General features: G+C 36.1%; 1 protein-coding gene across 1 annotated transcript in view; it reads left to right on the forward strand.

Moving 5' to 3' along the window:
- The window catches only part of LOC117206444 (neural-cadherin-like), an 86,484-nt gene that overhangs the window by 48,748 nt on the left and 10,301 nt on the right, over positions 1-27,435 (forward strand). Inside the window, exons 2-4 of the mRNA XM_033445798.1 lie at positions 23,778-23,921; positions 25,290-25,405; positions 26,756-26,920. Of these exons, the coding sequence (XP_033301689.1) occupies positions 23,778-23,921; positions 25,290-25,405; positions 26,756-26,920 (425 nt within the window). The remainder of the gene's footprint in view (positions 1-23,777; positions 23,922-25,289; positions 25,406-26,755; positions 26,921-27,435) is intronic.

The following is a 27,435-nucleotide window of genomic DNA, read 5'->3' on the forward strand; positions in this document are numbered from 1 at the left end:
TTATAATTTGTCGCGGTCAGAAACTTTGTAGAAATGAGTTCCAGAATTTTCATTGACCTTTTCGCGCACCGGAAACGTCGCGTACGCAAACAGAAAAGAAACGTTGCGCTCCAGTTTCAGTGGAGGACGTTCATAATGATCGTATAAAAGCGTTGGGCGTCGCGACGCGTTTTGTTCGAGAAAACGTTAAATTCTCCTCGAAAGGTCTCCCCATGACTCTCGTGGATGTCTTCGACCGGTGCAACTTAAATAAATTAAAATGCAACGCTCGTTGAGCGAAACAGTCCAAACGCTTTACGTGCAAACTTCGAGCGAACGAACGTGCACGCACCCGGTGTGTTCTTTCGTCCAATAAAATTATTATGCGAAATATGTCGTCACTGAATGGCTGACAAAAGAAAAATAAGCGTGTTTATAAATTAGTTTTAAACGACTAAGTTTTCCGAAAGGCATGTTTCACGTTGTTGTAGGATTTTATTAGTTATAGTCAATTTTTACGATCCGTAATGCTTCGTTTAAAATGGTAATAATTCACTGAGGTCAGACCAGTTCCATAGATCGAAACGTAGAGAAAAATAACAATTAAAAATATTATTTTCCCAAATTTATCTTAGAATTTCGGATTATTCGTGTCATCTCTTTGTGATAAATAAATCTATGAAAATAGATCCTCCGTTTTTTAAGATGTTGAATCCCAGCCGAATCCTAATTCCTAACTATGAATAATAAAAACTTCGTAGAAAGCAGAGTCGATCAGTTCCGTACCTAAGAGGCTGATACAATAAATATCAGCATATATTATAGAATGGAATGAATATATCACAAACCGATACGCGTTTTATCCTGCTGCATATACGTATAAACAATTTAGTGTTCTCTGTTTGTCAGACACGCAGTCTAAGAGAATTCTATTAATACGCAATTTCGAGCTATCTGGAACAGTAGCAAGAGCTGCTCGAGATCTCGAAGCTCTCTAGTTGATTGGGACATCGAAAGTTACGCCGACCTCGGGAAGATGGAAGGTCTTCGAAGTCTTTAATAGGATGAAGGATCTTGAACGTTTTGAAACCTTCGTGAATAAAGTCTTGAGAATCATAGAGGGCTTCGAGCCAACTAATGCCCGATCCTTTGATACTCTTTCCCTAGAACTTCAGGGCCTGTTAAAAATTTCAAAAGTTTCGGAACCAAACGTGTCAAACGTTGGGCTCTGTGCTTCCGGATCTAATTTTCTGAAAGTACTTTATGACGTTACTCTCTTTCCACGCATTAAAAAAATTCTTTCTTTAGAATGCTTTTTATAGCCATTTTATGCTTTCCTTCAGCTATGGAGGCGTGAGAGCTTTTAATTTAATTCAACGAAACGAGTCGTACGATAGCTACGATGGAAACTGTAAAACTTTTTCTTTTATAGCAGATAAACGATTAAAGCGTGCCTTTTTACATACAATTAAGCAAAGTGAAGGAAAGGACGTGCAAGAGTTTATCTTCTGCAATTTAACTACGAAATATCTACGTAAAGTTGCTGGATATCTTAAAACTTTCAAACACTTTGAAAGTGTTGGAACTAACCACGAGTCTGAAAACAATTTACATCAAAGGTGATTATTGAAAATCATTCTGGTTCAGAAAGCAGTGAAGTTTCAGTTGACACTGCTTAGAATAGCTAAAGATGAAATTCATTTCATAATCTTTGTCGAATTTCACTGTAATTATAAGTATAATAAGTAGAAGTTATAATACAGAAGTTAACTTTTCTAGAAATAACGAGATCTCACGATCTTTTTGTAGTCAAATTTTACGCAAAATTATTTTCAAAAACCAATTCTCATGTGAAAAGAAAATAACAGACGTAACATTTATTTCTATACTTTATGTTTAGAACATACTTATAATTCTTCCTACTTTTAACAGATAAGTAATTTATATTAAAACAATTACCCTATTATTTCAAGCATCAACAATTCGCACAAATTTTCATTCAGAAATTTCAATGAATCCAAGAATCGCTACCGGATAGATATCCTATTACTGTTACACCTTTAATTCCATAAATCTCAAATCTCTTTGCCAAATTACCCCACGGATGTATCAAGTAAAGAGACAAAAAGGGAACCACTGCAAATTAAATGTATCGCTTCGCTTATCTCTCTCGTTGCACTCGTTGTAACATTCACTTAAAAAAGAGGAAAACCTAATAACCAAAGGGAGTTTGATTTTTGCGGTAAATAAAAATTATTGGTGATACTGAAGGTACAATGGTACGGTTGCCTCTGTGGCATATTCGGTGACTGCGCGACCAACGAACAGGATTCGGTGTATACAATGTTTTTCCCTTGAACAGCTGGTGGGATCGATGCTCGATGTTGACTATCTCCGAAGCCTCTGTACCTCCACCAACAGATATAACCAGATTACAAGGCATCGATCTGTGAATAGAACTCGCGTTATCAAATTAAATGTATCCTGGCGCTCGTTCGTCGAATTGCACGTCGAAGATCGGTGTATCGAAAAAAATGCAATATCATCGAAAAAAAAAAACATTTTTTGTAGCGGAGCACGAAGAATTTCATTTCTGTCTTTTGCTTTCATTTCGTTTCGTTCGTTCTTCTCCTCTTGGTTCCTTCTTCTTTCTTTTTTTTTAAATTTGTGTTCTTTGAGAATGGACGAACCGGGAGACGACATGTTCAGTGATCGATTTAATTGTATCGCGCTGTAATCAACGCTTTTAACGTCACTTTTAATGAACCCCCGGTACAGAGAATATTTCGAGGAATCGTAAACAATGATATGGCGTGAAGCACGAATTTCCGAGCTTTACGGAGCGGGACATCGATTTTAGTTGGTACGGTATTATGCGAGACACGTGTATTTGTATTTACGTGTATCACAGGCTGAATATGTATGTATGGAACTAGGTAATTTGGATTCACGTAGCTAAATACGTCTTCGTAAATGAGATCTTAAGTTCATAGTTCTTGCATGATATCATGTCGAAGACGAAGCTGCTTGAACGTAAATTTTAAGGTTCTGTCAATTAGAAAAGTTATATTTAACGTAACGGCGATGCAACGAGTTGCGAAGAATAATAATAATAATATGCTTTTTTTCAATTATTGGTGGTTTGTAATTTTTCATAATTCATACGATAAGCTTCGACTTGTAATTTCTTCCATACAATCTATCGACAGATGTAATTTTTAAACACGATTTGAACCATTCTATTTTATAATGTACTTTTTCATATTGAGATTATTATACCATAAAAAATCGCTAATTTATACTAACTATTATTTCAGAATATTTCATTGAGATAACCTTTTTATCTAAATAATTAAAAAATTCATAAAGTTTAAAGAATAGGGTTTCCTTCGCATTAATAAAATAATCAAAAAAGAGAATTACCTTGTACTTTAAAAGAACGAGAGTTAAAGAAAAGTTCTTGGATATAATATAATGTATTGTTAAACGAGTTACTATTGTTGCACGTTAAATGGAATCGTAAAAATGCAACTGATTCGTCGGTCGATTTCAGTCGGAAAATCATGAATTATTCGAGAAGGTACTTTGTAAATGACAAAGGCTCTAGGCGGCTAACTCGAGGTTTGAAATTGAATTGGCCATTTAAAGGTTAAGTCGAAATACATACCGTATATAACGTCAGGTAGAGTTTCATCTTTTATTCGTAAGTCTTGGAACTGTACTTTTGCAGACATTGAAAAGCATTAAGCCGAAATGAAATGTACTTTTCCTTGAATTTTAAAGCATTCGTACCTTCAGGATGACACACGATTCTCGAACTTTTGTAACTTTTGTTACTTAATGGAAAAACTTTTTCCTAGAAAAAAGGATAACTTTTTTAAATCTGTTTTACTTGATAAGATGCTTCATGGTGCAAGGATGCTGAAATTTTATCCAAGATTAATTACATAAATTGTTTAAAGTAAAGAAAAAAACGAACAGAAGTTTATAAGATTACTACATGTAAAGCAATTAAATCCAAAATTCTTTGAAAATTTAACAATTATATTCATCAAAATATATGTTGATAAACTTTTCATTTAAAGTTACATTTCAAAGTCAAAGATATGCTAGATATAATTTATAGCTAATTTTTTTTTATTATACTATTTAAAAAACAGATAAATATTCCAAATACTTTAGGTCGAAATTTATGTTAATGAGAGTATCAGTTCGTTGTATAGCGTGCCATAAACTGAGGAGTATAGCCTGCGGTGCTAACGCAACGATCGCAATTTCATGGAAAGTGATTATCTACTCTATTATAATTATTCCAAGCGTGTACGACGACAGATTAGCTACTTCCTATTTATGCCATATCACAGGTAAGCATGATTAACCCCGTCTACTAAACGATTGTACGTACAACAAAGAACTGGTAGTCGTTTACCGTGAACGAAACAGTTCTTTATCCACATAAGCCTTGCATTAGCAGTTTATCCGTTATCCGTGTCTTTTCACGATCCTACGTACACGTGTATCTTATAATTAAAAAGATAATAAGAACTGTAATACCAATGGAACTGGAAGTTTTCGCAGAAATAGAAACCTGAAGATTGAAAAAGCAAAAATGACTGGTTCATAAAATAAGATTTGTACAAGTAAGAAAATAAGGAATAAAAAAGTAAATTCTTCTTTCAAATAGACGTCTCAGAAAACACGAGCCAAAATTCTAACACGAATAAATAAGACTTCTTTAATCAAAATTACTTGCAATTAAAATGACTTTTTCAGGATAATAGCAATTACGAAAGAATCGCTAGATGCAAGTTTAAGAGTTCGTATTTCTCTTCGTTGAAAATCAGAAAACTGGCAACGTTAGAAATGTAAAATTACGGGAATAATTTTCTACGTTGTACGGTAAGACGAACGTAATAGAAGCTCATGCGCGATCACAGAAAAGCCGTTGCCAATATTGGTCTCGAGATCGAACATCTTACCCGAAGCTTCTTAGCAGTGAAAACGGATATATCGAAACAGCTTCCCGTCCCGAAGCTTCTATTTCCCTTGGTGATGGTCGGTGTCTTCGGCAATTCCCATCGCGACGACAGTATGCGTGCTTCTGCGTGGTTATTTTCTCGATTAGAATGTGAATATCTCCATGGCCTAGTATCGAAACCAACTTTTCTGCAATTTCCTTCTATTTGCCTCGAAAGTTTCGCGAAATTTCATGTCCTGTGTATCCTATTCAGGTAGCAAATTTTCATCGTTAACGAAAACCGATTCCCCTTTGCTTCTTCGCCGACTTCCCTTTTGTTCCCGATACTGCCTATTTTCTGAATATTTCCTCCTTTCCATCAGTTCGATAAGAGAACAGGATTCCATTGACTTTCTTTAAAAATATCGATTCGTAATGAAAGAGAAGCTTACTGTTGCAAGATTTTATCAACAGCATTTAAATAGTGTTATTTAATTAATTATATAGCGACAAATTATTCGTGAAAAAATATGATATTTCCTGTAATAAATGGAATATAACAAAGTTATAATTTATTTACACACATATTTATCAAGCGTTTAACAGATAGTTGGAATGTCGGCGAATGGAGATAAACATCATCGAATGTTAATTCTTAAAGCTTTCGTTGTATCACTTCCGAGCACTCGTTCATTTCCGACAAAGACACACCGGAGTAAACAAGTTCCTTCCTTTCTTCTCAACTTAATTCGCAAAAACAGAGACAGGTACCATTCCTTCGGCAATCGAATGGTTCGATAAAAATGTGCCTGGAGGAGGTCATCGATAGATGTGTCTGATAGACAAACGAAAGGCTTAAACATAGGCCTTTTACTACTGAGCAGTTAACAACGACACCGAGAAAGTCCCTCTCCGAGTCAATTTTTCTTCGTTCTTTCGTTCCCCTTTCCTTCCTTCCTTCCTTTTCACTCCATTTCTTTCATATCTCTGGCCACCTCCTACTCGCTCATCTCTTCTCTTTTGCTCTCTTATCTCCAACTTTTCTATTTCCAGCTCTTCATCGTCCTTTCCCATTTTTATCCCTTCCACAGTCACATTTTTCTCTCTGTTCACGAATATTCCGGAGATACGCGATCCATCGGTGTAATTCCAACGAAGTTGAGAAAAGCTGCGAGGTCAGTGCAGTGGTCATAAATCTCGTTGGTCGACTCCTTTCGCGACGTGCTATGAGGATCGTTTAAAATTCCAGATTGCCGCTGTTAAAAAGTTTGCTCGTAAGGCGGTGTCGGTAACCAGCGTCGATTCCTCTCATTCCTTTATCCCCCATCCTAGATTCAAGTTCGCCGGAGAACCGCACCCGCGGCTTTACGACAGCGCGCCGTTGACACTTTTACAGTGTCCTAATTCATTGGATCAATGCCCCGGTAATTAGGCTCCATTATGCGGCAAGATGAGTCGTCAAGTTTGTAGTTGAACTTCGGCCCCGTTCTCCGCCACGAAAGAGTCGAACAGCCGCGGAAAACGAAGTTGCGGGGCGGAGACCGAGCTTCGAACTTGCGAAAGTGGATCCCGAAGGAGATTGATGGCACACGCCCGGGAAATTCAACGGCGAACCCTCGACGAATCGTCGACGATCTTTGTCGTGCGATTGCCGAGCTGAATAAATAATCGTCTCGTGAACGAGAGGGCTGTGGCCGCAATTCACCGGGTTACCAGCTGCGTTTAATCAACCCGACTTTTTCTTCCTACTTTTCGTCCGATATCTGTTATTCATGACGCGTCCTCCAAGTTGACTGGTATTACGGTAATATGATTTTAAACAGGGAGCTTCTTTTTGTCGTACGTTACGTGAGACGTAATAACGATCGTGAATACCCTTTTTGCGACTTCATCTAAACGTGTTGGCGCTAGTTAACCTTATTTTCGTTCATATTTCTACATAATAATTCGTTCTGTATCTGCAGTACAACGCTTTACGTAAGCAATTGTATAGTAACAGATAAATAAATGCTTATTATCAAAATTGATTATTATTCAAATTGAAAAGTAGTTTCGAATTTTTTATTATTTAGAATAAAGTATCTACGAGCACATAATGTTACGTTGAGCGTTGCACTCGAGATACAAAACAAATTATTGTGCATACGAACGAAGATAAATCATTACTCCGACAGGAGCTTTAAACACGTTGCAGGTAACGAATTAGTGTGAGCTTTAGCTTTCCTTGGAAGTGTCGTTCATAAATTGTGCTGTTACTGTTCTCAACACCTTAATTACGACACTAAGCTTGAAATTCTGTCTCTTAGTAGCGTTCCTCTATGTTACATCCGTTTCCATTAAATCGTAATTGTCATCAAATTTATCCGCTTCCTATCAGTGTCTCTAACGCTTGCCTTGAAATTTTCTAAAATACAGATGTAGATAACTAAACTGCAGTTAAAACGAAAATGCAATAATTTTAAAGGATTACGACATTAACGTAAATTCGTCGAAGAAATACATACGTATATAGACGTTAAGTATCGCTTGAAATTACGCCATTAAAATGTAAATACTATTTCGAACGTCGATGGACAAGTCACGCTAATTTTTGAAATTTTTCATGTGTCCAATTTCAGACATTTATCACGAATCTATTAAGAAATAATGCAACTTAGAGTGGCAAAAGTTAAGCCATCCTTTACATAATCGTTCATTTTTGGATTCTTCAATTTACCACAATGAGAAATTACTGGCCTCTACTTAGACTTAGACTACTTAGACTTTGAAGATCAAATACCAATGGTTATATTAACTTTCTAATAATCTGCAACATTTATCATCAAGCAAATTGTCCTAAAGCGATACTGTTTCATAGTAGAATCAAGCCTTTTCTAATCATTCGCTTTTGAACTTTGCAATTCGTTCCAAAGCCAAGTTACTTCTCCAATCTCATAAATTAGATTATAAAGCAGAACCTCGTTTTTACAACACAATTTTTCGCCTCCGCTTACACCGTTCCACCAGTAAAGCAAAACGAAGCCAATCTTCACGTATATTCTGCGATATAACTGTACCTTTGAGGCGAAAAATTCCACGAGAAATATCAGAATTTTGCGGAGCACGATGGACGAAATTTTGCGGATTCCAGAATTTGCCGATAATTCTTCCTATAAAATGTTACCTGGCGATAGGCTGCTGCTACTGCAGAGGAGCCACATTGTGTGTCAAAATGGTTGGAGGGTTCGAATTTCGTGTTCTCGACACTCGAATCATAGCAGCTTCGCCCGATGCCACGGATTCCGAGCAAATTCCTGACATACAGGGATGTGTTGCGAATTCTAGATATCACTTTGATTCCACGATGCCTCTGATTCAGTCTCGGCTAATTTCGTGTCAGTACGATGATTCACGAGAGAAACGCTGATAAGTATGAAACAAAGCGTACATTCTTTCGGAGAACTTCGTTAAGGTTGTTGGAACAAATTTTTCTATGATTTGAATTTCAAAAGATGTAACGCGAGAGGAAAAAGGGTGGTTAAGCAATGGGATGCAAAATCCTTTATGCAACTTTATTAGCTCTGTGCGAATACTTTATGATATTACTATAGGAGATGAGTTGCTGGATAACGATGAAATAAAAATTCTTCTATGAATATTAAATAAGTTTTACAATTTTTTAAAAAGCCAACTATTACATAATATTTGTGTATAAAATATACATACATAGGTACCCTTGATCAATCGACGATACAATCTAAATATAAAAGAAATCTACCAACTGAGATTACATAATGACGTTAACGTCCACGTGTATTAACGTACGAGACTTGCAAGTAACTGATCAAATATTAAAATGTAACATGCGTTATGACGTTTTCCATTCCGACATTCGTAACATCCTATCTCTTTTATTTAACGTTTTCTCTTGCGCGTGTTATTTCAATTATAATATAGAATAAAATATTTGTGTCGGCAAAGTAACTGCACAAACCTTTGAAGGCAGCCAAATATTTTTCCCTTTTTTATGTATGAATAAAGCTTCAACGAAATTGAAACGTTACAGTTGCTACGGTCTTCTGAATGATTAGAATACACGAGTTTGAACGTAATAAATCAAGCAAAGAGTATTGAGTGAGCGGACAAAGGACAGGAGCGAACACAGCGGGAATGACCATTTCGTAAAAACGTGAAATAAAGGAAAAGGAACGGTCAACAAGGTCTTGATTGAAGTTTCCAACAGAACAAAAGAATCTTTATTACGAGGTCCATTTTATTTCTGCATATTTTCTTGTAAATACGCAGGATAGAAGTAACAATACGCTACGAGCTAACAATCTAGGACACGCGTATTTGATATGAAAAGTTTTATACTAAATGTACAGATCGCTATAGAATATTTTCAGTAAAAGATTCGATACTTTCATCTTTGATCAAACGCGATAAAAACTATTAATAGATATTCTCTTGAAAGAAAACGAGATATTTTTCTAGGATCATCGTAATTTCTGAAAAGCAGATACTTGCGATAAGACACGTTCTGCTGTAGTTCGAAAGTTTTATCTAATTTACTAGAATACTTTATCGAAGTTCCACATACTCGCGGACTTTATTATAGAAATAGAACGAGAATTTTCATGTTAGTAAGATCGAAGTGGTTCGATAAGACGCGCTAACCACAAAGTCGAAGGAAAGTTCTTACACAAAGATGTGGGTCGAACAAGTTTCTTCCGTGTTTAATTTTTTTCTGTAAATTCCCCAAGGTTCTAACATTATTCCGGAAAAGAATCGCTATATCGCCAATATTTCGTAAGATAAGGTTGATCATAATATCGAGGAATTTAAAAAACTTGAAACGATGTATAAATTATTTTGGAAAAATTACAGAAAAAGTATATGACTCAACAAATTTGTATTATTTTCCGTTAACGGCATTTTTAATATCAAATATAACGGGAAAATTATTAATTTGAAAAATAAAATTTGAGAAACACTGTATAGTAATAGTATGGCATGTTGTGTTAACATATAGAACATTTCCTTGCCGTATCTCGTAATAGGGAACGGTATCTTTAATCTTAAATATAGTCTCTTCTATCTTACAACGCGGTATTAACCAATTCTATTCTGTTTCAAATCTTCGATATCACGTACAAAAGCTAAATCCAACAAGAAATAATCGTTTTTCAAGTCACATTGAAACTATCTTGCATTCCGTTCTTTCCATACACATGGTAGTTCGATTAATCCACAGGCGAATAGTAGTAGTATCTAAATGAAGCTAACAATGTTCAAATAGCAATTAACTCTAATATTATATCTATCAAAATATTTCATATTAGTAGATGTCTTTAATTTCTATCTTTCTTATTGGGGTATTTAGAATCGCATAAACGTCTCGAGTCTTGAATTAACGAACGACTATCGTTTAAAGTAACATTATTGGCAGCTGGGATAAGATATCCCTTCCCTTCGTATGCTTTTTACTCTATGTACTATCCTAAGAATTAAACCGAGTCTCTAAATTCCACAAATTGTCGCAAACCCTGGAACCACCGAAAACTACCAAGCAAAAACTTGCCACTGTCGACTACAATACCACGACAAACCATGATTAAACTACAATTCGTAAAACGATTCGTCTGCAACAATTCTCCTTCTACGAAAAAAGAAACAGGATAAAACACGGCGCGCAGTAATAACTTCACCGAGAACCCGCCTCGTTGCAGAAACAAGATCCGGTCGCGACGAGATTTTACGCAGAGACAGCACACACCGGTCCAGCTAGATTTTATCTGAAAACAGTTTTACCCATGCAAATGGCAAGGCGATCGAATCGACCGGTCACAGGTACACCCTATATATACGTGGCATGTATGAACACACAGGTGCACGGCTCGTAAGCGAGGACGTGATATACTTGGCTCGGACGGCACGTGACACTATTTTTCCCGCGCAATTTATTACCACGGATTTATCACCGGAGATTTATTTCTACGGAAAACAGGAAGGAAATTAAGTCAGGAACCCCGTTTTCTTCTCGTTGGCTAAACTTTATGTACTCCTTTTTTTCTTTCTCTTTGGCCGCGGTTTCATCTTCGCGCGGTGGATCGCGGGGTACCGCGTGTCCCGACACACGTGCTCCGGGGTTCATAGTTGAACAAACGGTCTTACAGAGGCTATAAATCTTTCGTTACGCTCGTCTTATCTGCAGGATTCGTCTCCTTGCCACGTTGCACTGATTTACGACCGGGGATTAATATGTTACCAGAGGCCGCTTCAAGTGGTTAGCCTATCTAATTGTATTTTTTACGCCACTTGAGGGATTTAGGTCACGAATTTGAGGAATGATACTTTTGCAAAAGGGATTTTCATGAAAGATGCCTGGGTCGTGCTTTATATCTTGTACGATTGAATGGCTTTGGTATTCAACCAACGATAAATGTGAATATTATTTCAAAGACTACCGTCCTAACGATGAGAAGGATGTGAAGAAACTTTTACAAAGCTACTGTAGATTTAGACGTAATAGTACATTTTGCTAAATAATACAATAATATAATAATTGTAGTAATTGAACGTTTACACTAATGGATATTATAAATTAGTATGCATCAGTATTATTAATGATAGTGCCATTAGGCACAAATTCTATTATCGTAATTGATTTATGAAAGATATCGTTAAATTGCAAATCATTATGACGTATGAATAATTACTGTACGGTCGTAGTAATAGAAGATATAGATAATTAATGTTCCTACTACAAATATAACTAAACTTTGAACTCGTTAGCCGTAGAAATAAATTAAACGTTATGAGAAGTTATTTGAAATTATAATTGAACAAATAATTGAAATATATTAAATTAGTGGTTGCTAACGTACTGTACGTTAAATATATAACATAGTAATTACGTTACTATTTTTTTATAAATTTCCAAACGACCGTTAAGTACATAGTTATTGGTATAAAAGCTTATACGTATCTCTTGCATCAAGCTTAAGGGAAAATATAACGAATGCGAGTTTTCTGAGAAGCAGACTGAAGGACACAATCAACCTACATTTCTTCTTGATTCGTATGAAAGGGAATGGTCGTTAAATACGTATCACTTCGAATGAACTTTAAAGCAATGTGAACCAGCTCTCGGAAATTGAAACCGTGCGATTAAAAAGTCAAAACTCTTCCGTGAAAATGTGGATAAGTTGGGTTATATACCGTAGGTATTTCTTTACGTTAGAATATTTTCAATGTTAACGATAGACGCCTCGCGGATTTATAAATCGAAATTTTAAATAACCGTAGACGGCTACAAGATATTAGAACGTGGGAAAGTTCTTTTTCTTGTCATTATGTACAGTGTGGGGCGGAAATCGTTGAAATCGACAACCGGGCAGGGAGTGATTCTACGTGCAGAAGTAAGAAAAAGGTTTGATACAGCACTCCTTCATTTCGTTTTCGAGAAAATCAATTTTGAAGATTTGACAGGTATACTTTAACTTGGTTAATTCTAGACCGAACAAAAGTAAATCATCAACAAATAACGAGTTATCGTTCATTCGTTATTTTCACCTGTTTTACGGTTTATTTGTTATATTTTGCAAATACCTTTGCAAAAGACTACTATTTGCAAAAGAATACTATTTTGCAAATACCTTTGCAATACCTAGAACCTTTAATCATCTTTTAATCGCTCGAACAAATTAGCCGAAAGATTGTAAAAAATCGCGTAGATTCGTTCATCATCAAATTATCGGAGTTAACTTAATACAATATCGGTTCTGTCGGATCATCGTGCATCCATTTTTACGCTTTGAACATCCCATTTTTTTTTCTTTTATCTCTGTTTCCGAGTACGGACGAATGGGAAACGTGAAAATGATTTCCCGGTCGGTGAAACGCGAGAAACTTCACGGGCAATCGCGTCGTCCGGAGCGACGCTAACAAGACAAGCGAAAAAAATTCGTTCGCACCTCGTCCAACTTCTCTGCTCTTTCTTTCGTTGCAAGCAATCTCCGTGCGATTGGATACTCGATTACATCATTGTTGCAAACAATTCCAATTAAGCGAAAAGCGCGGCAATCAGGTTTCGAGTTCGTTCTTTTCAGAAGTCTGTCGCGAAAGGTGGCGAAGCGGGAAGGAAAAGAGTAGGAAAGTCAAGAGGGAGGGAAGAAAGAAAGATCGATGAGATCCATTAGTCTTCATTCAACCCTGGCCCTTCTCGTGTCGATCGAAAGTTCGCCTAAATTCTAAACCGTGCCTTAAATTTTCAATCTCGAATTTACAACACGGATTCACGCACGTACGATTTAACACGCCTGCTTCCCCGTTATACGATTTACATTCAACATGCGATTCAACGGCCAAGATTTTCTCCTAATGTTGGAAACGATCGGAGAAACAGAGAAGAGCCTGAACACGTCTGTGAGAACATGTATAGAATTTACGTGGAAGATCCAAGATCTGTGTTTTTGAGTTCCAGATATTTATCCCGCGTTCTTAACGATATACAATTACTTTTTTTTGTTTGTTTGTATTTATACTTTTATATCGTATATGTGCTGTTTATTTGCAATTATATTTTTAAAATTAATCCTGTTTGCATGCGCTACGAGAAGGTATAGAACTTGCATGAAGTTTTAAAAAATGATATCAGAAAACTTTTGACAATTTTAATGTCATGTATCCGGAAGAAAATAACAATAGGTTTATGATTTATGAGAACATCCGAAATCTCGCACTTTATGCTTAATGTTTAATATACACTCGTACGTTCTTCCTCTTTACTCGTTTCTAAAATACATTACATAGAAAGCTTAATATCTCCAGTGATCTCGTACAATATCAAAGGTACTCCAATGAATATCGTCGGTATTATTAGACTACAAACGTTCATAGCTGGTCGAGTGGTATGTGACTAAAATTAGCCTGAACCGAGGCCACCCTAATCATTTACATTAATCGTTTCCTTGGCCATGATCCAACCTCGGTTCCGTGCAAATCGTTTCTAAGCGATTGCTCAGTGCTCACCCTTTGTGTAAGCGTGCCCCGTCACCGTTCTTTATTTCCTCGACGCACACATTTCCCTCGACCTCGTATTGAATGAACGATGGCGAGAGCGAGTCGAAGCAACAGAAATCAAGTATTTTCGAAAGCAATCGAGTGATCCGAGGGAGGGCGCGGTTAAGGATAAGCTTCTCCGGACCGTTGGAGCTTGGAAAGTGGTCGGAAAGGGGTTAGAAGGCGAGTGGGATTGGGGGCTTTATCGATTTCTTACACCGTAGCCCAGTAACGCGTTTTGTACGTCCACAGCGTGGCGTCATTGGGTGTAGCTATTGCTGGTCACGCTACAGAGAAAACAACCCCCGACCATCCTGTGCAACTCCTCGATCTATCGGCCGATAACCGATGGCCTCTCGAACTCGTTAAACTTTTGTTCTGTCGTTCCTCCGTGAATTTAATGGGCGACACGGGACGAGGCAGCGCGTTTCCACGATTTAAGTCCACCGATAAATTTGTAAACTCGCGCCATGCCAAGACGACATCCAGCTTTATTGCCATCGGTCGCGACGAGCAGCTTCGATGCTTTTATGTATGAGAGACCATTAACGTCGATGGAACTTAAAGAGAGAGAGAGAGAGAGAGAAAAAAAAGGATAGAGAAAGATAGAGAAAATTGATTCTATTGTAATCGTGGAATTTTTGTTTCATTGAATCGAATGGAAGTGAAATCATAGCTATGAGATTTAATTTGATCAGTCGATCGTTATCGATATTGAAATTTTATTTTTGCCCGTATTTGGGCATTTTTTTTATTTTTTGTTGTATTCCTAGCAATTGATAGGCTTCGTGTACATGTTTTTATATCATTTATAGTATTGCCGTAGCATGGTAATTCTTGTAATCGTTCGAATAGTAATTTTTTAAAAGAATCACTGTTGCAAACAAAATCATAGTCGTTAATTTGACTGATCAATTATTCGATCAATAATAAAATTTGTATTTTTACACATGCTCTGATAGCTCTATAATTAAAAATAAATAGATTGTATTATGACATATTATAAAACAAATTGATATTTTGTATTACGAATATAGTAAATTATTTTACAATCTTGAAATTCAATTATTACGTGATTAAAATTAAAAGAATTGAACTAAATTTAAATGAATTAAAAATATACGTAAGAGCGTTCACTTGTAATATATTTGAAAATGCTCACTTCATATTTCGATGGAAGATGGAAAATTTCATTTTCTCGATTCTCTAATGTCCATCAAAATTGTGGAACAGCTGTGAAGTCATAGAAAAGGAATTAATTTCACGAAAAACCCGATAGCACGCAAACGGAAAAACATTTTTACAAAATTATTCGCAGAGAAACAAGAGTGCTAAATCGAGTGAGCTACGAACATACCATATACATTAGATGATTCCTGTGCTTTACAGCAAGCCCGCGTCGCGCTTCGATTTCAATTTTCACATCGGCCCCGATTTCGAAGATGTTTACAACGTCGTAACTTCCTTTCGGGAATCAATATCGCAACGATAATAGCGCACGATTGCAAATTCCAATCTTCTCCGTTGGAATAACAGTGACTCTGGGTTTAGCATGGAATTTGCAAATGGGCGCCAACGGAAATCAAGCTTCGTCGAAGCGTTTATCGCGCGGAACATTTGAATAACCCGTTATGATTTATGCAGAAAACTTTCCAAAAAGTAGCACGATCCCCGTAGCACGACCACGCAGCTGACTTTCCACGGAAATGGTGAACGAGAAAAACGGGAAATCGTCGTCCCTCGAGGTTTCGCGCAGTTCTGTTAGTTTCTGATCAAGTTTCATTTCATGAAAACAGAATGTATTTAAATGTCACTCTCGATATCCGGTCGGATCGAAGATTAAAGGCAAAGTTGCTTCTGGCTCTGGGTAGTTTAAACTCTAGAGTCCAGTTAACGATACTTGTGGAAGATTTTACGCAGCTTGGTCGAGCTGTAGCTGCAATTGCTTTAAATTTTGTATCGTTTAAACTGTATACCGACATATTGCGCCACCTCGGACGTTTCTTAAGCAGCGAAATTTTAATATTAAACGTTAAACGTGTAAAAATGCTCGTCAGATCGTTTTGAATCTTTCGATTATCTTGAAATTTCTAACGATTAGCGAGCTTTTTGAAGACTATCGAAAATAAAAATTTATCGTGACTCATAAAAAAGCAAAGCTTTTTAACGATCGTGATAATTATCAATTCGAACGTACTTCGTACTAAATAAATGCAAGTAAAATTTTCCATGTAATTCACTCGATTCGTCATTTTGCCTTGTGGAACTCTTTTTCCAAAAAAAATTCCACGATTGTTTATTCGAATCGTTAAGGTGGACAGATTTTCCGGTAATTCGGTAAATTATGACTGCACGTGTTGTAATAAATTTCAGTTTGTTATCAGAGAAGCGACTAAATGTCGTAACGAAGAGCGCGTAAATTCTATAGAGGGATATGTCGTTGTCTCACAGGAATAGTAATAGTTAACGATCGCATTTGTTAAATGCAGGATCGCTCAGTTTACAGATCACTGACGAGTGATTGCAACCACATTCGAATGCCGATGAGGTACAGCGTTGCAAAACAAGAGCGTTCGATCGAAGAGTAATGACAAATTTAAACCATTCGTACACGAAGTATACGTCAGGTACCTGTTTCACGATATTAAGAAACTAGTAATATCTCGGGTCGTTGATATATTTTACTTGAAATATTTCTTTTAAATAAGAGAATAGCTCTTTTATTAAGATTAATTTTCTTATTTTAAGAAGCCTCTTACCTTAAAATTCTCCTTTCCTTATTAGTTTGCTAATAAGTGCAAAGAGGAAAATATTTGTTCGTTGGAAGTCTGAGATAAACTTTTTCATTCATTAATAGGATAAAGCTTTATGACTACGTAATTTCATTTTTTGTCTTTTTCGTCTAAAAGAGTAAACTAAAAGTTTAAAAACTAAAATAACCAACTAAAATATGTTCGCGATATTTACTGAACAAATAGTAAAGATGAATTTGCGGTTTCGTATAGTGTTTATCTTAAAATTCATGCTAGTGTAGTCAGCAGAGCGTGAAGCAAGAGAAAAATTTCACAAAAGCCAGAGTTCCATATTTTTTTTATCACAAAGAATTTGAATTTGAATCAACCTTTTCAAACCCAATATGTAATCGATCGCTTGTAGAATTTAAATAAAGAAATTTCGAATCAATTCCGACTAATATTACAGATCAACAATTCGATAATGAAACGAATAATATAAAAAATATTATTTCATCCAAATTAAAAAAATAAATAAATTTGAAATAAATCAAATACTACCTTTGTCGATACTTTCAAATATATAAAACGAATCAATTGAATCGATAATTTATTACCAGTCTTTTAGCGAAGTGAGCGATAACGCAAACGAAAATGATAACGCACATAAAATGCTAAAGATTATTCCAACGAAAAGATATAACTTACGTATACCTATTGGCAGGAATCGATCATGTCGTCAGAACTAAAAAATATTCTACAAATAAATCATTTGTTAAATAAATGCAATAAAAGGTATACGCATATCTTGCATATGATTTTCTTTGCCATTCTATCTAAATCTATTATATTTCTTATTTCAATTTACTAAAATTTACATCGCTAAACGATAACTTTTAAGAAGCTTGTTTATTACCTGACACATGATATATAGAATATTATATTTGATTTTGAGAAATTTGATTCGATACATAGAAGAGATATGATATACAGAATATTATTTGAAGATCACTAAACAACTGTGTAAAACTTGCGATATTTATACATACATATACTCCTTTTCAATGAAATTTTAACAAAGAAATTGAGAACATCGGTCGATTAAGCGAAGATTTATTGTCCTTGTTAACATTTCGCGAATCAGTCATTTTAAATCGCAAATAAATTTCACGAGAGCTTGTACGTCTATCCAAACACTCACTGCCGCGGATAGATAGTCACGTAGCACGTTGGCCATTTAGTTATCCACCGTATGGATTGCCGTACCGTTAAAAGTTAACGCGTTCCCCGCCAACGTCTGTCCCTCGTAAATTTTAAATTGCACGCGCCGTGCGAGAGGCGAATTTATTTTACCGCTGCATCCGGCATATTTACTGCGAATCACAATTCACGATCAGAAGAGTCGCGATTCCATCAGCCCTTTCTGTTGAATTGTTTGGGTCATTAAGCTCTTTTGACTTTTTATTATTAGATGCTCCAACGAAATTGTTATCTGTCCATGTTACTATTGATCGTTACTATATGCAGCGAATTCAAACGGCACGAGCCTGTTTCAAATTTTATTTACGCGAAGATACGTTTCGCTGATTTTTATAAATTTACTTAAATACATACATATGTTTCTAACTGTTATGCTGATTATCAAAACCTACTGTATAGGACGATTTAGAGTATCATGAATCGATAGAAGAACTACTAAATTATCTACAATGTTCTAAATGTATCGACATAGATACATTTTTGTAACGGTACTCGAATATGTCCGAAAAATTAGAAATCACGAAATTTTGGCAGAGTACCAAGAGAGAAACGTAGAGTTTCGCAATAAGTCTTCCGTGAAAGTTATTTATTAATATTTAGTACAAGGATCTGCAGTGGACATATTGAAAATATCATGAAACTTTAGCGTCATATATGCGAAAAATTCGGTCATAAATTTTTCTATGAAATATTGGAAGAATGCGATAAATAAAATAAAATGAATATTTTAGAAAATCGATGCTTTTATGAAATACAAGAAAAATGGAACGTCTCTCTAAAAATGTTTTTTATGAAATTTTGATTATAAAATAGTAAGTTTAACACGAAACTATAGCCTGTTGCATTATGAAACATAGTTGCATTATTTATTTTTCTTCCTTACTGCATAGATCGTAATAATACAAATTACGACAATTTAGTATTATATAAAATATCTACAAAAGTTTAAAAATAGCTACTGTATTATTTGCCTAAACGCATAAAACAAATATCAGCGATGGTATAACAAACATAAATTTTAATACATCCGTTTTAATATTATATCATTTGTGTAACGCATTCGAGAAATGTAGTTGCTATAACCATTTGATTTATAATTACTAAACGCTTAGATATACACATAAGTATTACTTATTACCATGGTTCCGTGGTATTCGTATAGATATAATAATCTATACATAGACCACCGTGCACTGGTTTAATATTGTTTGTGGCTAGTGTTGGATATATGAGGTATCCGGTCATTACGCTCTTTTGATGTTTAATTACTAGATACCTAGGTAAATGTTACTTATTACCATACTTGTTAGGTAAATTATAATAATCTGGCTTCCCACACGGCGCAGCGGCGCTCTAATATCCTTTGGAAGATAGTAAATGCATTTCATAAATTCGTAAACGATTTTCCTCTCGTATTTATATCGTTGATATAAATATAAAATTGCTTCGCAATTATATTTGCTTCGCGATAACTTGAAATAAAAAATGTATTTCTAATATTAATACTTGACAAAACTTCATTTTTTCTGTTTAGACATATTCGGAAAGAATTTTTTAATTCATTGGATATGTATCGAATAACGCGTATGAATTATTCTAACAAATATTCTTTAAAAATACGTCTAAGAAAAAGTTTCGGAAAAGAAATTAGTTTACCGTGTGAAAGTTTACTTTTCCTCGTTCGCAATTCGATCTCAGGTTACCTCGTTTCCTAGAATAGTACATACACTTTTTACTCCACGTCATTAAACAGATCGCACGGTGCAACTAAAGCGGAATGTACCGATGTACTACAGTAAACTCTAATTGCACGTTTAACACTAAACCGACTGTGATACTGTTTCCTAAAGTAACGTAGAAAATAAAACGAAAAGGATGGCACCTCTAATTAAATATTAGCTGTATGAAAATTGAAATAAACTTTGACAGCGTCGTATGCGTCACTCGTAGAGAATATCACTTTTCTATTCATCCTCGCGCCATTGCTACAAAATTGACATTTAATCTTCATTTTATAGAAGTACTTTTATTTTTAGATCGCTATCGCATTTTATTTCGAAGTTTTCGCTCCAACTAAAAAATAAACCAAGGCTATAAAATGAAACAGCGTGAGAAAAGAAGAGCGTAGCTGTTTCCAATAATGTAATATCCGTTTACGAGTCTCCCTTTGCACATTGGCATAATTCTACAACCAATTCGACCACATTTTGAAACTACATTTTCATGAACATACGAGCACATCGATCAACAATCGCTATCTTCCTCTCGCATGAAATACTCGGTCGAATTCGACCGAGAAATCCGGATATTGCAGGCGTACCCGCATCCGTCTCCTCTTTTTTCACCACCCTCTCGATGCTCCTCTGCCATCCCATCGCCTCTGGTTAGCAATAAATCGTGGAAAGCCGCGCATTAAGAATTACGGTCGAGCGAAAGTGGGTCACGAATCAATCGAGAGAAGAAAACCGTCGAATTGTTACGGCCGAGTCGGGGTGGTTTTACCCTGCTGGAAAGAGTAATCGCTGCGGAAGGGCCTCGCAGCATAATTAATTCCTCAGCCTTCCTTCAGTGCCTGTTCTTCATTCTGTGTAAACGTTATACCGTGTACCTCAATTTTTTCATCGCTCCACGACGGAAATTAATTTGATGAAACGACAACAAAGATGAAAGGCTATGAATAATATGAAAAAATCGGTGAAAGCACGAAGAATTGGGAACGTGTTTGACAATGTTCCTCTCGTCTTTTTAACGTTATTGCTGCCTATCGGTGGAAATGGATTTTATATTGCTTTTTCTTTTCTTTTCTTTTTTTTTTTTTTTCTAATTCTGATGTAGCGATGCTTTTTGAGAGATTGCGTTTGTTTTTGTGAAGCACAGATAAAAGGACAATGGTGGATTACATTTGACGAACGATGCTTCATTTCGCTTTCTTTTTATTTCGCCTCGAGTGTAATTATATCTTTATTCTGTGTTTCTGTTATTACGTTTCTCTAACTATAATCATCTGCACAATAATCGTGTATACATTACGAGTCGATAAGTTTAAGATTAATTCCTCGTTAATATGATTTAATAAAACTCAAGCATCTTTACCGTACGAAATTAGTGTCCAAACTATGTATACGTGCTAGTATACATAAATAGAGTAGAAATGTATTCAAGTCGTAGTTTCGTAAAATAAGTTGTGCTTCTATCTTCTTAACAAGAAAGTGATAAATTATTTTTAATTCGATCGTCGTAAGCAATTCGTTTATGAGACTTCCTTTACGAAGTTCCAAAGCCAACATACCAATCACAAACTCCTGTCCCATCCTCCATACGCTCGCGCGATACCACAAATTCCACGAACGAAGAATCGCGCGAATCTTCGTCGCAACAAAGACAGCGTTTTCTCAAAGAGATTCCAATCCTTGTCGGTCTGGTTTCCGCAAAAGGCGACTCCTCTTGTTGCACTGTCTTATCCATCCAATGCCATCTAATCGGCTGTGAAAATCCTGAAAAAACGATATCGGTTCGCGCGAAATTCACTCGGTCGAGGCGAATAGTTTTTCTAGCGGGATTAATCGCAAATGGAATTTAGGATTTCCAGTCACGAATGACAGGAAGACAGAAGCACGATTTCGGTATGGTGTGGCGCGCTAATTGACTTAATCAGACGGGTATTTGTCGGGGAAAGAGAATCGAGGGAAGTTAAACTCTCAAAGATAGGCGGAGGCAAATTGCCTGGAGCGATGCTGCATCCAGGGCGTTCAGCAAATTGACGCGAGAATTCATCTTAATAATCCGCCTATTAGTGGCGCGCAGATATGAGATATGTATTTCGGATACATCGTTTCGCTGATGGCAGCCAGTTACACTCTGAATTCTAGCTCGGTGAAAATCAACGCTGGAATACGCTCGAATTTGTTTCGTTCTCGAATAACGGTGATCCTGTCGATGTTAATCATGAAAATTAAACTTCTTCGACCATCATTTTCGTGAAACATGCTATTTTCGTAAAACATGCTTTTTTTTCAAACTGTTGTGAAAACGTTGTTTCTCGCGATGTATTAGGTGCCTGTATTTAGAAAAGTCTGCGAATGGTTGCAGTAGTTAATTTGTACAATTTGTACGGGCAGCAAGGAATTTTAACGAGCGTGTTTTGGAGCTGTTAATGATGTCTGTTGAGAAAAGTTTGAATTTCTATACAATGACGATACGATGACAATACAGCAATTTATTACGAAAACGTTCTTTCTTAACGTCATTAATTTACTGCAACTTTTTATATACCTAATTATATTATGAACTGAACATTTAAGTATAAAATCGAGTAATAATTAACGAAACAAAGTTACCATTTAGTAGCATTTAATCGGAGATTTTCCTCTTCTACCTTAATTTTAGAGAGGTTAGTAAAATGAATAAAAATAAAAAAATAAAAAAAATCAGCTTCACTGATCATATTCTGCGATTTCGTGATAAATCAGTACCCGTCGCTGCTTTCGTAATGAACTTCTGTCTTCGTTTAACTATTTTATCGTGAAGATCGATACCTGGTTTCTCAAATCTCCGATCCGCAACGGAAGCTAATAAATTACCGAACATGAATTTTCCATTAAATTATCTGCATAAATTAACCGTGAAATATCAAGCTCTGGGAACAAGTCGAGAACGCCACGCAATCTTGTTCGTACCCGAATGAAAATCGACAAGTAGGAAATTTCAGTCTGATGTATGCGTTTCGTTGACCTACTATCTGCGCTAAACGTTACAGAGATGAATTACTTGTTCCGCGAAATTGAATTTTGGAATTAGTAACAAATCCAAAACGCGTGTGATCTTCCACCAACTTACCGCTCGTTTGGCACAATCGATTAACATTATTTTTTAATATTAGCGTGCCTGCAATGCGTTGACAGGATGTTTCTTTCGTTCTTGATGGTAGATATATCATTTTTACGTTTCTATTTGCTTAAAAATATAAAAGATCGTAGAAATCGTAACTATTACAAAAACAACAACGATCGTACAACTTGAAACATACTTCAAAATTACTCTATACGACAGAAACGTATTCTTCGTGCAATATAATATTTAAACATTTACGTGAAACGAACAGAATGAATGAAGTGAAATGAGAAGAATCAAGCATTAGTCGCAGAAATGAATTTTTTCCGATTTTTGCGTAAAATGAAAGTTTGATTGTTGGAAAGAACTGACCTAATATACGTAAATGTCATCCGAGAGGGAGAAAAAGTACATGTGTGCGTGCGTGAATGTATGCAAATCTGGAACGTAAAACGTAACAACTGCAGAAATACGTGACATATTTACTTAGTTAAAAACAAAATTAACGACGTAACATCTCTTAAGAAAAATAATAGACCACCATCCTTATTACTTAGAACGCAAACATAAAAAGCGGTATAAAAATGGAGAACTCCTGAGGCAAAGAGCACCACGAATATGCACGCAATATACATGGAAATTACTTGCGAATTTTCAAAGTAGATGTCATGTTATTCTACGTATGTATATGCGATTTTATCCAGCGAACAAAATAAACTTTCCACTCGATGCACAGACTGTTCGCTAGTTTTTTATCGGCAAGTATATATAAGCCTTCGTAAATGATATGACGAGTCTTAGGAAAATCTGGATGGAAACGAATTTGCATCTTGAAGAGACATATCATAAGGAAATACGAGAACAGGCTTTTGAATCTTTCAGAGGGATTACTTTGCAACCCATATTCACTGACTTTCGTATCGTAGCGAGAATGGAACGAAACCTAAACGTGTCTTCCTGCCTTTTGTCTGTTTCAGTGACGAAATTCATTCGTATTGGAATAGCTGACAAGAACGACAATCCGCCTTACTTCGACAAAGGCCTCTACGAGGCTGAAGTAGACGAAAATGAGGATATACAACACACGGTTCTCACTGTCACCGCCAAAGATCACGACGAGTGTAAGTGAACATATATGCAAATGCGCGATCATTTTTCACTTTGATGAACTTCTAAAGCTGGTAGCTCGTAAAAAGAAACGGATGCTGAGGCGTGTAATCGTTTCGTCTGAACGCTAGGTATCAGGAATAAAGGTTTTTAAGAAAGGAAAGTGATCGAGACGTTTGCCATGTCAATATTTAATTAGTTGATCGTTTGTACCGCTGGTTTTGTAAGTTTTCGAAAGTTTTTTGAAGGGAAGATTGTTTTCGTGGTAAAAGAGATAGAACGGAAAAAATATTCTGGAACGTTTGCTTTACTTTTCTAGTGACAAAACAACGCTGTTGCATCGTGGTAAAGATAAATACCACTGTATGAAAACAGCTACAGTTTGTTTTCTTTCTATTTCTCCATGAAAAAATTTTATAAAGCAACGATATTGTAAATTGCAAATTGATATTTTGCGTATGAAGGTAAGATGCGATTCTGTATATTAAAGTAATAATGTTTCGTACATAGTTTTCATAAAATTATAATCCGTAAACGTTCCGATTTGTATAAAAATATCCATGTCATGCTAATCAACTCAACATATATTTAACTACACATCTAGTATCGTATTTTCTAATAAATGGAAATGTCGTCGTCTACCAAACAATGAGAAAAAGTATCTTCGTTTATCGAAGGTATCAGCTCTGACGGAGTACCGATGAAGTTCGCGTCGTATGTCTTCCCTTTATTCCTGATAATGATTTTATACTTCGTCTCGAAGTTCTGTATCCTTAACCTGGCTAACAAGTTTCGCTAAAATCCATCTGCCTCTTCGCCACTCGGATCCAAAGGCACGTAAACTGCTTACAAAACTTTAAATACCAGATGGTTGAAGCAAAGTCACGAAACATATTTATCCGATAGACCTCGATTAAGAACTTAGACGTATGGATTTATTACCTTCTAATAGAACCTGCTTAAGGATACAGTCTTCTTTTCCTTTTTTCCCCGTAAATGAGAAAGAATGTCAGAGGGAAATTGACGTTGACGCTACTTATGATCGAATACGGTCCCTGGGGAAATTTTCCCAGTGAAAATTTAAAGAATGACCATTTTAATAAATCTCACTGTTAGAATCGTAAGTTCGTTGCAAGACAAATGAAATATTTTATTTCGTAGTTGTGCTACTATATTGTTCGATGATAGAATATATATCGTTTCTCGAATATAAACTCGTTGTTCGTTCAGCGAGTTGATAAGCAGAAGAATCTAAGACGTTTCCCTCTGGCGTACACCGATCGTTTTGTAAACGACACACGAACGACAGAGCGACAGGTAACGGAGTCATCGCAATCTCCTAAGGAATTTCATCTGAAAGGATCTTTCTCTGCATTTTACAGCCTCGCGTATTCGATATGAGATTACGAGCGGTAACATAGGCGGTGCATTCGCCGTGAAGAATATGACTGGCGCCATTTACGTCGCAGGTGCATTAGATTACGAAACGAGGAAAAGGGTTAGTACATCATGGTATCACGAACGAAAAGGAAAGACACTGACAGCGGTGGAGAAAAATACAGAAGAATAGAACAAGGAAGTAACAAAAACACAGGGAAATAGATAAAACAGAGAGAAAGAGGAGCGAGAAAGCCTTCGATACGTCCCTGTTTAATCCTTTTAACCGTGTCCCAAGCATCGCGTTTTATCACTCGCGGTCCAATAAAAACCGTGAAATAGTGCGAAAAGTTCCGCGGTTATTGCACGTTTCCTATCCGCTCATTTGTCATTGCTTTAATAAGTCTTTCGTTTCATGTGCTCCGACGTATCGTAGCTATGACATTATCGTAAATTTTGCTGAGAAATCAGATCACTCTGCGCTTCGTTTTAATCAAATTCCCATACCCTGGCGCGGGTCGCGTCGTCAAAACATTCGCTTCGTTTTGGACGGTTCTTCATGAATTCCGAACTTTTCGCATTCCACTTTTATCGTTTTCGTTTCTCCTCTAATTTTCTTCCTTCCATTACTTCTAATCGAGTCAATCGGTCGTATGAATTATTAGGAATACAGAAGAATAAAAAATTACACGAGATCGCACGTTATTCGATAGTTTAGAAATATTTTAAATAGTTTTATCGCTATTCCGTACGATTTATCGTTCTTTGTCGTACGTATTATTTGGTAAAATGAATTCGTTTTATTAATCAAGGTACACGATGTTCACGTTCTATCTGATATTTTATCGCGATTATGAAATATTTTATATTCTTAATATTCAATTTTACGTCGAATTTATGTTAGAAAATTAGAAAAGGGAATGGTCTCTCGCGAGGATTAAAGCACCAATTTACTTGATTAATCTTTTACTTTTTGCCTTGTTTCATTAAAGCGTAAGGTTGTTCAACTTCGTTCGTCCATTCTACGTATTGCTGCAAAAAAGACTTTCATGCTTTAAAAACGGTTTCATCAGTCCACTGTTTTTATAACTTCCATTAAAAAAAAAAGTAATCTCGTTTTTATGAACTTTTTTTTGGTCCATTAAATAGACAGCAGCGCTCGATCTTTATAAACTTTTTTATCAGAACTTCCCGTACCGAGCTTCTCGCGTGCCGCTGGTTTCTGATCTATAAAATGTAACCAAGAGATAAGTTTCGCTGTCAAACGTATGTTTCGTCGAATTCATCCGAAATTTTATCGACAATTTATTTCCTCCGTTGTTTCTACAATAAACTGCTTATTTTTTTACGATCCGTAAATTGTTGCTCGAAAGTTGCATTTCCATTATTCCCAGAAAGAGACCGCTGTCGGTGCAGTAACTCGAGTCAGCTGCAAACGCTGTTATCCACTTGTTCTGCTTTAATCTTACAGTACGAGCTTCGCCTGACCGCGTCTGATAACTTGAAAGAAAATTACACGACGGTCGTGATACACGTGAAGGATGTAAACGATAATCCGCCTGTCTTCGAGCGCCCGACTTACAAAACGCAGATCACAGAGGAAGATGACAGGACTTTGCCTAAACGCGTCCTCGGGGTAATTATTCCATCTATTCTGAAATTGGTTCATAATTTACCAAGCGATTCGTACTCACTTTATAGTTGAATCTTATACTTTGAGGGTCGGAGAACCGACACAAGTGATAAATATTACAACGAATTCTTCGATATTCGTTACCGAATATACGATAGTTTAATTTAAAAAGGAGCCGTGACAAATTCTTATCTTCAGAAATGCGCCAACGTAATTAAATCGTCTAGCTAGTCGATAAATCCTTCTCTTTCTAAGCTGCGTATATTTCAATTGCCTTTACGTATAATTCGGTCAAACGTGATCGTCCTAAATCCCAGGTAAAGAAATAGAATAATAGTAAGAGAATGATGTTATACTGGAAAATTGCTAGCTGGAAAATTGATGGAATTGATTCGTTAAATCGTTCGACGTGAATTCGATCCTTATTTTATCCAATTACGACCAGGCTATCGTTATGTCTTCCCTGTATGTCCTTTATCACGAACTTCTGGATAAAGGAAAATTATAGTATTTGGACA

This window comes from Bombus bifarius, unplaced genomic scaffold (assembly GCF_011952205.1).
Source record: "Bombus bifarius isolate JDL3187 unplaced genomic scaffold, Bbif_JDL3187 scf7180000008006, whole genome shotgun sequence".
In the NCBI taxonomy this organism is placed as follows: domain Eukaryota; kingdom Metazoa; phylum Arthropoda; class Insecta; order Hymenoptera; family Apidae; genus Bombus; species Bombus bifarius.